Genomic DNA, 11,267 nt, shown 5'->3' with positions numbered 1-11,267 from the left:
TCCGCCATAATATTACTTGCAATTGCAATTCAGTGCAGCTTCAGCTTGCCTTTTCTCATTAACCTTGTTCTCTCTCTCCCTAGTTTGTGTCCTCCCTTCCGATTTTCTCTCTCTCTCTCTCTCTCTCTCTCTGTGTCCTCACCTTGCAGGCTGCAGGATCCAGATCCAGTTTTGAGATCCAGTATCATCATATCACCATTATTATTATATAATATATAATAAATAAGTTGATGTCAGTATAATTCTTTATCAACAGTCTCAGCTGCTGCTTGTGAGTTTCTGACATTGGAGTTCTATAAACATGTCAGATTCAGAACTGTCCAGTCTAAACTTATAACTTGACACAACTGTTACGTATCTGCTCCTGGTCTCTCTCTTCTGTCTCTATACCTCACTATGTTGGGATTCAGGGCTATACAAATAGATTAAATTAAATTAAATTAAATTAAATTAAATTAAATTAAATTAAATTAAATTAAATTAAATTAAATTATTTTAATTTGAATTGAATTGAATTGAATAAAATTGAAAGGATAAAAATGTTCCTCATCTTACCTCATCTATTCTTCGTTAATGATTATTTACATTACATCGATACTGACATTAAATCGTTAAATACCATAGACCAGATAAGGGTTTACTAGCTTGAGTGGTAGAAGGCAGAGGTGATTCGGTTGTCGCTTTTTTGCTGTGTGACCTTGCTGTACGCCGTTGGCCCTCTGTGCTTGCCGTAGTTGTCAGCGCAGGGTCGCGTCTCCTCCGGGACTGTGGACAAATGAGAGGAGGATGAGTGTGTTTGTACCGCGGCGTTAAACAGACACAGTGAAGTTAAAACATGTCTCTCAATGGAGGAGGAAGCAGAGGGTTTTACTTCAGCACCGTGTTGTCCTTGGCTCGGTCACTGGCGGCTCACCGACAGGCACCGATAGACAAGGTAACCCTGTAAATACACGGCGACTCAAGCTAACCACAACAACGACGACCTGATACCCGTCACAGAATCTGTCTTTCCCTCGGAATGTCTCTGTCTCTGTCCCTGTCTCTGTGAAGCTGTGTGTGTGTGTGTGTCTTTCTTGCGCAACGTTGGTGTTTTAGTAGAATTCAATTTGACTATGTGAGCTAGCTCAGATTAGCTGTTTTTAGCCTGTACCTAATCTTCCTTTAGGCTAAAGACTTAGTTTAGCACAGGAATGAAGTCTTGTTTATTGACTCTTTGCAGCTTATTACTCGTGTGTTACTGCCATTCATAATGTCACAGGAAACTTAGTTGTGTCAGTACATCACTCCAAAAATACATGCTCGTCTGCGTCTTTCTGTTTTGCCACTACACTGCGATGGAGCTGCACCCTTTATTATATCAGATGTTTTTGTCATCAATCTTTCCTTCTTTTTTCAGTAGAATGACGGAATAAATCCCCTTAAGCCCAGCATGGTATTGTTTTTGTTCAGCCAGCTGTTCAAACCTGAACTATGCTCAGATAATTATTACAGAAGCCTTTAAAAAAACCTGAAAACAGAGCAACAGTTTGTCTTTTTTGGCTTGGAATAATAATAATTATTAAAAAAACATAATTTCACTTATTCACAGTAGTTCATTCATTTTCATCTTGAATTGCCTAATTTTGCAGCTTCATATTGAAAGCTGTTTAGGGATGTTGATCAGATAAAATAATTCAAATGAAGTAACCATGGGCTTTTTTTGATATTATGATATGTGATTGAATAATAATAATTACTATTTTTGATTATTTGTATAACAGTAAACATACAGAAACACCAACTGAAAGATGTTTTGTAAATGTGTTTTCAAAAATATAAATTTGTGTCAAGCTTTGTAAAATTGTTTCACATTTTGTAATAATGGCCACTGTAATATGGAGAGACAAAGTCATTTTTAATACAAGGAATACATTGGGAAGCCTCTGTGGCTACATTTCTTTCTCCTGTCTTTTTGTAGGTGAGAAAGAGACACGTGAACAATGTGCTGATTCCAAAACCCAGGCTTTTTGTCATTAAAGTGGAAACATCTTTGCAATAAGTCTAATTACGTAATACTTCTAATAATTCATAGATTAAACAGTCATTTATAACCTATGTTAATTTATTAAAGAAGTCTCATTAATATTAAAATCTCCTTTTTCTAGAACTAGCCAATAAATGACTTATAAAACACAAGTGTCAGGTGAAGTAATAAGAATAAGGCAGACCACAGCACTGCAGCATACTGTTATTCTGTCCACTGTATGTTAGGCCTTTTTCAGACAGACATTTCCACGTGTCACTGTCACAGCAGGTGTAAATAATGGAATGAACGATGGCTGAGGTCCAATTAGCCCTCTCAGTTTCAAGTTGCATGCTGGCTCACTGAACAGAGCCATCATTTGTGTTATTGTCAACACCTGTGCTTTTCCTCCTGAAACGTGACAGAATGTCTGCCGTGAAATAGGAATATATAATATGTCCATGTTTTACATTCATCATATATAAAAACAATCTTATTAAAAAATAAGATTGTGATTTATGAATATTTTTTTCCAAATGCTGCAGTCTATACAATTCATTTGCCAATATAAGAAACTGTTTGTAAGTGGTACATTATTAATTATTAATGGTTCTTGTCAAATTGTTTGTGTGAGTGTGCGCCCCTTTAATACTGATATTATTACACAATAACTAATACTGTGCTCTGCATGATTATGTTGATCTATGTTAACCTAATCTAATTAAAGCTTGATTGTTTTTTGGGTCAGTTAACATTTTGGTACAATACTATAGTATAAAGTGTTGTTGTTACTATTACACTAGATTAAACAAAAGGGCAGAGCGGGATTTCATCCTGTAAAAACAGTATTGAGCTACTGCTCAAGCTTAGCTTCAGTTGTTGCAGTAATGCTGTTGACTTATTACTCACTCAGCTGGTTAGGATTTATGGTTGGAGATTATGGCATTGTCACAAGACTGTTTCTCAAACAATCACAACACAACACACACATTTACCCTGTGATTGAAAATCAGGAAGTACATGTATTTCCTAAAAGAGCTTTTGTTGCAGTAACACAATGAGAGGTCAGCTCGTGTTGATGTGAACATAGAAAATACCAGTTTATTCAACCTGTAATTTTAGTATTAGTTTTATGGAAAATATGTTTTATGAAGGGTGGTTTGTGGTCAACCTCTTGTCATGTTTATTTTCCTGATTGATCATTTGGTTGTTGTTTCTATTAGCTGTCACTAATAGTTTGACCACCAGACTAAAAAACCCAAAAGTCCTTCCCAGAGTTAATCTGATTTTATCGCTGGAACAAATATCAGTAAAGGAAGTAAATGCTTCACTGAGCACATGTTGTAGGTCTGTACTCAGATGCTGTCACGTGAGTAGGAGCAAGGGCTGCACATGTCTGCAGAAATAATCTAGAAAAAATAGTGTGGCTTATTTTGAACTAACATGTGTTTTTGTTCATTTTTGTAGCCTTTATTTAACAAAGTTAGTCTCACTGAGATAGCAGCAGCACAATTACATCAAAAGCAACATTATTATTATTATTATTACAATATAAAAACTTTCTTGTATAAAACACATGCATTCAAACAACCTAAAACACATGCATTCAAACAACTCATTCAGGGTTACTAGATTTTGAAGTTGATCGGACTGTAAATTATTATTATTAACTATCAGGCGCCAAAAACCTAAAAGCTTTCTTTCTTAATTCCGTTCCGACAACAAAACAAAACATGTTCAAAGAAAGAAGTTTTTTAAAAAATAAGACTTTTGAAACTTTTACTCACATGTATATCAGTAGATAATCAAGGCTGTGATATCCGTATTAGACATGAAAGAGGTTTACCGAGCCGTCTATTTGCATTTTCATGCTGCCTGATAAGCTCATATAATTCAAATAATTTACTAAACTGTTTGTTGCAGCTGTAAACCATATGTTGTCCTCCACAGGTCCAGAAGCTACAATGCATGTGTCCTATGGACTTCAGAGGAGTCTTCCAGCTGGATCAGAGGAGAAGAGATGCTGTGATTGCACTGGGCATTTTTCTGGTAGAGTCAGGCCTGCAGGTAAACATGTCAGCTACAAAGCGCTCCACTTTATGGTACTTCTATGCTGATGGTGAGTTGACATGATGCTGATATGCTTCTGTTGCAGCACAAAGATGCTATCGTCCCCTATCTTCTGGGCTTGCTTAAAGGGCTTCCCAAAGTTCAGTGGATTGAAGAAAGCTCCGAACGCAAAGGTAGAGTTAAAAAAAAAAAGCACTGTCATGCTGATAATGATCTTCCAAATCAGGGGACTCCAACAAGTAGCTCCCAGTCAGAGTTTACTCTAGAAAATAAAATAGAAAATAAAGTTTGTTTTTGTTTTTTATAATTAAAAGAAAAGAGTTTCCAGCTTCTTAAAAGTGAATATTGACTGGTTTCTTTGCCCATATATCAAAAAATAAAACTGATCACCATTTTGAGATTTGGGAACACTGATCGACATTTTATACATTTTCTGACATTTTATTGACCAAACAACTAATAATCGGGAAAATAATTGACAGATGAATCGATTAAGAAAATAATAAGAAAAGCATCATCAACACAGGTTTATGTGGATAGTTTTCAAAATACACATCACTACTGTACTTTTTTGTTTTCTTAGACCTTGAATGTTTTTGTTAACATGCACAAAAAACTCTGACATTGAAAGAAAGTGAAAAACTTAAAGAGCTTCACGTGGGCATTTTCCCCTATATATGTATTCATGTAATATTCAGCTGCTGTTTGGTTCAGTAATGATGGCATTGTATTTACATTAGTGCTGTCAAAGTTAACACGTTAACATAACCGAGATTAACACGATAAATAAAGTGAACGCAGTCAGCACAAGTTTGTTTACTTCTTGCTGCCCTGTGTGGCTGAGTGTAATTAATCTAGATAAACCAATTTCAAAATGGAGATGAATTAGTTCATTTGCTGTAATCTGTTGACAGCCCTAATTTAAATATCATGGATGGTGCAGTTTATTAATATAAGATGAACATCTTCTCTTGCAGAAACCCTGCCTGTTGCAGAGAACTTCAGCTTTTCTCTGGTGACTCTACTCTCAGATGTCGCTCAGCGTGATGAGACCTTACGAGGGCAGGTGTGTTCATCAAACATCTTTATCTTTACTTTTCATTTTCTGTGGAACCAATGTTTTACAGCCTTTAGTAAAACATGATCATGTTTTTAACTGGTAAAGTCAGGCTGCAAAATGTTGGACAATCCTCAAGTAAACGTTTGAATAAACTTGGCAGGGGGCGTCGCCCTTTTCCTTTTCTGAGGGAATATTGTCAGTGGTGATATCAGTGGCTCTCAGTAGGAGTCATGTAACATACCTTCAAGTGTACTACAGGAAATAAGCAAACGTCACAATTCTTTCCATAATTACACCCATCACAATAAAATCAGAGTTATATTTGTACTAATCATTCTCCCCATTTAAACCTGGATAATCCATTGCAAAAAGTTTAAAGTTTTCCCTCTGGCGTCGATGAATCGATTATTAATTGATTACTAAATTAATCAACAACTATTTTGATAACAGATTAATCGGTTTGAAGCTTTTTTCATGATTAAAACAAGATTTCCGATTGTTTAAGCTTCTTAAATGTGAGTATTTTCTTCATTTCTTTGCTCTGGATAACAGAGAAATCATTAAAAGTGATCATTTTGGTTTGTGGACAAAACAAGACATTTGAGAACATCATCATTTCCAGGTTTGAAGAACACTGAAAATTCTTTTTTAAGGTTTTCTGATATTTTATGGACTAAACGATTAATCGAGAAAATAATCAACAGATTAATCGATTATGAATTTCTAGTTTAGTCAGAGCAGCTGGATTAAATTCATCCCAAATTACCCTAATATAATGCCGTGTGCATGCGTGTGTGTTTGAACTGATGTAGATCCTGGAGACGGTCATGCAGATCATGCAGGTGCTCCGAGATATCTGCAAGTATCAAGAGGCTCACGATAAAGGTGCCAACATAACAACACTGATGCTTCCTACACACATTATTTAGCCAGTCTTCTCACTGTAACTCTTACTCTTACAGAGTACTTGTGCAGGTACACTGTGCCCACCTTGCTCGGAATCGCCCGAGCATTTGGTCGATACAGTAACACCGATGAGCCTTTACTGTCCAAGCTGTTTCCCCGACCCGTTGCTCCTGTGCCGCCTACGGCCGACGACAGTGATGCTGCACACCGCAGGTCCTTCAACGATTTCCGCTCCATCCTGCCAAGCTCTCTGCTCACGGTGTGTCAGGGAGACAGTCTGCGACGCAAAGGCTCCTCTGTATCCAGTGCATCTCAACAGGTATGTACAATATGTATGTATGTGACAGGCCAAATGACAAACTAGGCATTATATTTCTCTAAATGTTTACTTTTTAGGCCAGTCCAGAGAGAGCAGGCCTGACCCCCAGCTCACCCGCTGATCCGTCTGCACACTACTTTGAAGGTAAGTGCCTTAGTCGGGCACAAAGACAAACACATTAAGCCAATTAAAGCATAATTTAACCCACTCAATCCTGATTTTGGAAAATGCTAAGAAGTGGGCAGAGAGAGAGCAGAAGTGAGTGGGTGTGGTCTGATAGTGAAATCTGGTGACAGAGCAATAGATTCTGCATTTAAAAAAATGGGGAGGAGTCACAGACAACAATACTTGCACTGATTAGAGAAGAGAGTGATGAAATAGTGTACTAGTAACAAAAGCATGGACTAAAATAACCACTGACAACATTTTAATGCAGTACCGGGTGACTGACCAGTGGGTGGCACTAGGAATGCTGATTTTTTTATGCATGTGTAATTTGACGGTGACGATAATATAGATAAAATATGGATATAATATATCCATATTCACTGGTTTACACCTGAAAAAAGTAGTTATCCCAATTAAAATTGTATATAATGTTTTATTTCGTCATTAGACAAAAAAAAAACTCATTCTCCTTTACCAAAGTCCATAGAGAAAATCACCAATTTTACATCACAGTAGACAGGAGTAGTTGATCAACTGCTGCCTCCATCAGTAAGTTCAAATCTGTAATTTTGTGCATTTGTTGTTTAAAGTTCTTCGGTCAGATATATAAAAAAGTAAGGCAAACTTGTGAAATAAGGCAGCAGTAGACCAGCAGCTCCCAGGTCCTTTTGTTAAGAGGTTCTCGGTACAGGGGTGTGCACGTTGTCTCAGTACTTCATGCAACCAATGACTCGCTCAGGACAGGACGTTAAAGATTCCTCTCTGTTCCTCAGTTTAAATTCTCGGGAAGGAATTATGTTGTGCAATAAAGAATGTTGAATCTTGAATCTTGAATCTGTTCCCTTCAGGTTCATACCTCCCTGATGGCAGTGCGGTGGACCCTGATTACTACTTCTCCACCATCAGCTCCAGCTTCTCTGTCTCACCTCTTTTCACTGGAAGCAGCTCTGGAGAGTTTCATGTCCCTCTGGATCGGCTCAGACGCCTCCTTCAGATGGTCAGCATACATACATACATACAGAACATGTGTGCTGTGTAAAAAGTACAATTCATTGACCTTTTTTGTGTCTGGAACAGGTTGAACAGTTTGTTTCTGAGTCTTTTTTAAAATCCCTGGATGACACATTGGCAGAGCTAATTGAGGTATTACTCTCTAATAATTGCACATATTGGTTAACTCTGCGTTAGGACACTTCCTGTTTATTGATATATATTTGTTTTCTTATCGGCAGTTGAATCCAGGCGTTCATCTGCACTACAAAACCTTCAGTGATCCTCTGTATGTCGCCACATTCAAAATGCTAAGAGACACGCTGTACAATTTAAAAGGTGAAGGATCCTTCTCTCCTCGCTTTCTCTACATTTGTCCAAACTTCTTCCTTTTAAAACCACAAATTCGTTTTGGAATAAAATAACAATGTGTTTGATTTATTCACCAGAGCTGCAGACAGACTTTGTGAAAGAGGTGCATGACTTTGTGCTGGAGCACTTCAGCAGCAGCCAGTCAGAGCTGCAAAGGATCCTCCACGATGTCGAGTACCTGCAGAGTGAACTGAGCCCACTCAAACTGCGCTGTCAGGCCAATGCTGCCTGTGTGGACCTGATGGTGTGGGCTGTCACTGAGGAGCAGGGTGAGACTTTGACCTTTGTGGCACAGAAGGTCACACATCACAGGAGTCATTCATCACTGCGACGCTTCTCTCTGTGTTTCTTCACCAGGAGCTGAGAACCTGTGCACCAAACTGTCAGAGAAGCTGCAGTCAAAGACGTCCAGTAAGGTCATCATCGCTCACATGCCCCTCCTCATTTGCTGCTTACAGGTAACAGTTCACTGCTTTTCTTTCATTAATCCACCACCATTCATCTCTTCTGTTATTCTAGATTATAGAATCACATTTAATGTTTATTAAACCTAAAGCACCGTCTTAGGCACTGTTCATATTTTGAACATTTTGTATGTCTTTGGTTGATCTAATCACAGTTAATGTGATATAATGGAATTATTTGATATCTGAGACACGCATGTTTATCAGCATATACTGTACATCAATGTGTCTTTATTATTATTTTACATTAAAGGATGGCCTATTCATCTTATGTTCTGTGTTAAAAGCTGAAATAGACAACCTTTTCATTTATTTGATATTATTATGATGGAAAAACTGATAACATTGAAAAAGTCACAGAAAAAACTCACCATTGATGTTTAACATTTAATTAATTAATTAATTAATTAATTAATTAATTAATTAATTGATTGATTTGATTTGTTTATCTAAATTTCATGAACTAACAATTTAACAATATACACATTGACAATTTCATATTTGTAGTTCTGCAGAAATAAACAGAAAAAAACCCAGTGATCATTAAATTGGATACAAGAATATTCTCTTGCTAAATAATGACTAATTTTCTAAAAAAAAATAAAAAATGTTTTATTTTATTTATTTATTTATTTATTTGTCCTTTATTAAGCCAGGAAGCTCCCATTGATATCTCTTCTTCTAGGGAGTATGCAAATAGTTACAGAAACGAGATCATTTCACATATGAAACAGGAGGTTATTAAGATGTCATTAAGAAAAAAAGGCAATAGTGTCCACAATAAAGACAATATTGTTCACTTGTTATCTATATTTTTCACCCATCTCTACAGCGTCTCTTAACAATTTCAGGAAGATGTAATGAATCAGTTTTCTGTGCTTGTGTTTGTGTTCAGGGCCTCGGCCGTTTGTGTGAGCGCTTCCCTGTGGTGGCACATTCTGTCACTATGTCACTGAGAGACTTTTTGGTGGTGCCCTCTCCAGTGTTGGTGAAGCTGTACAAGTACCACAGCCAGTACACTCCAGGTAGCTACAGAACACTCAGCTCCATCACTGAATCACAGTCTCTCAGTGTCCTCCTATAGTGTTGGAACAGTGAGGCCAATTCCTTTATCTTTGCCACAGACTGAAAACATTTGGGTTTCATGCATATAACGATAATCCCCTCTCTGACGCGGACGACACTTTCCCTACAGTCAGGGATGAGGGGATGGAGGCGGACGAATATTATTGCAGTCTGCACATGCAAAACCTATCCTACCCAATCGGAATTGGCCTCACTGTTCCAACACTATAGGAGGGCACTGTGTCTCCCCATTTCAACATCTTCTTCTTAAATGACCGATTTCTCCAAAGGGAGTGGTGAAATAAAGATCCATGTGACGAATGAACATTCTCAGTCAACCCTCGGCACTAATCTGAGCAAGAGGAGTCAGCCCTCGATGTACGAGCAGCTGCGGGATATTTCCATAGATAATATCTGCAGGTGAACACACACACGTACAAACTTGTACAGCACACACACACACACACACAATTATCACGTTGTCCTCGACTCTACAACCTCTCCCTCTGTCCTCAGGTGCCTGAAAGCAGGACAGACTATGGATAATGTCATTGTGGAAGCCTTTCTCGCCAGCCTGTCCAACCGTCTCTACATCTATCAGGAAAATGACAAGTAAGTTGAGTGTTTTCAGAGAGAAGTGTGTACGTTGTGGTTACACGGAACATCTGTGTTCCAAACTAAAGCATGTACTGTATACTCAACCCCACGAGTGTCGGGCTCGGCTTGAGTTTAAATTACTTCATTGAAAATACAGTGAAAACATTTTATAAATGGATGTGTGACGAGTTCTGTTTGTCACCGGGGTTTTTAAATTTAAGAGAGCACATTGAACACAACACACGGGCTGTTGAAATGCTGTCCTTCTCCTCCACAACACCTCAAAATAAAGCAGTCACTGTTCAACAAGATTTAATAAAGAACTGCTGCAAAGAACATGGTGCGTGTGCATGAATGCTAGCAGTAACATGGGTGGATGACAACAGTCACATCACGATCATATCAGTGTCATGTGTGACACATGCATTGTTATGTGGACCCTGATGAGAATGAGCATTGACATCTTTCCCTCTCTCTCTTCTTCAGAGATGCCCACTTGATCCCTGACCACACCATCAGGGCTTTGGGTCACATTGCCGTGACCCTGCGGGACACACCCAGAGTCATGGAGCCCATTCTTCAGATCCTGCAGCAGAAGTTCTGCCAGCCTCCGTCCCAGCTCGATGTGCTCATCATAGACCAGCTGGGCTGCATGGTCATCACAGGCAATGTAATGATGTGTCTCTGTCAACTGCAGCCAATTTAACCTCGTTCCAAAAGGTTCTAAAGCATAAATGACTCTTTCTTGTCTTTCTTTTTTTCCACTTTAGCAATACATTTATCAAGAGGTGTGGAATCTGTTCCAGCAGATCAGTGTCAAGGCCAGTTCCATGGTTTACTCTACCAAAGACTACAAAGACCATGGATACAGGTGACTCTCATCGTCATGTGTCTTTACACTTGTTATTGTCGTGAACATTTAACATGAAATGTTTCCTCATTGGTGTGTAGACACTGCTCCTTGGCTGTGATAAACGCTCTCGGTAATATCGCAGCAAATGTTCAGGCAGAGCAGATGGTGGACGAGCTGCTGGTCAACCTGCTGGAGCTTTTTGTTCAACTGGGCTTGGAAGGGAAGAGGGCCAGTGAGAGGGCATCAGACAAGGGTCCAGCACTGAAGGTATGACACATGCACATGGACACAGACTTGTGCACGTGGTTCACCACTTAAACTTAGCAAAAAAGGAAGGAAATTTGTGTTTGAGCGTTTATTTCTTTGTTGCAACAATGTTTCTTGGCAATGAAACTTACCAA

The 11,267-nt window shown here is 38.5% G+C and overlaps 1 protein-coding gene across 2 annotated transcripts in view; it reads left to right on the top strand.

Moving 5' to 3' along the window:
* The first annotated feature begins 719 nt into the window (after positions 1-719).
* pi4kaa (phosphatidylinositol 4-kinase, catalytic, alpha a) overlaps positions 720-11,267 on the top strand; it is a 28,569-nt gene continuing 18,021 nt past the window's right edge. For both annotated transcript variants that reach the window (XM_044048892.1, XM_044048891.1), the window contains exons 1-18: positions 720-934; positions 3,953-4,069; positions 4,158-4,245; positions 5,050-5,138; positions 5,945-6,017; positions 6,095-6,357; positions 6,435-6,501; positions 7,374-7,522; positions 7,603-7,668; positions 7,758-7,854; positions 7,965-8,156; positions 8,245-8,345; positions 9,247-9,376; positions 9,707-9,836; positions 9,933-10,028; positions 10,500-10,683; positions 10,784-10,884; positions 10,965-11,133. In XM_044048892.1, the coding sequence (XP_043904827.1) occupies positions 836-934; positions 3,953-4,069; positions 4,158-4,245; positions 5,050-5,138; positions 5,945-6,017; positions 6,095-6,357; positions 6,435-6,501; positions 7,374-7,522; positions 7,603-7,668; positions 7,758-7,854; positions 7,965-8,156; positions 8,245-8,345; positions 9,247-9,376; positions 9,707-9,836; positions 9,933-10,028; positions 10,500-10,683; positions 10,784-10,884; positions 10,965-11,133 (2,211 nt within the window). In that variant the 5' untranslated portion in view covers positions 720-835. The remainder of the gene's footprint in view (positions 935-3,952; positions 4,070-4,157; positions 4,246-5,049; positions 5,139-5,944; positions 6,018-6,094; positions 6,358-6,434; positions 6,502-7,373; positions 7,523-7,602; positions 7,669-7,757; positions 7,855-7,964; positions 8,157-8,244; positions 8,346-9,246; positions 9,377-9,706; positions 9,837-9,932; positions 10,029-10,499; positions 10,684-10,783; positions 10,885-10,964; positions 11,134-11,267) is intronic.

The sequence above is a fragment of the Solea senegalensis genome, linkage group LG17, assembly GCF_019176455.1.
Source record: "Solea senegalensis isolate Sse05_10M linkage group LG17, IFAPA_SoseM_1, whole genome shotgun sequence".
Taxonomy (NCBI): Eukaryota; Metazoa; Chordata; class Actinopteri; order Pleuronectiformes; family Soleidae; genus Solea; species Solea senegalensis.
The sequence above is the reverse complement of the archived record's forward strand: the minus strand, read 5'-3'. Positions and strand labels throughout refer to the sequence as shown.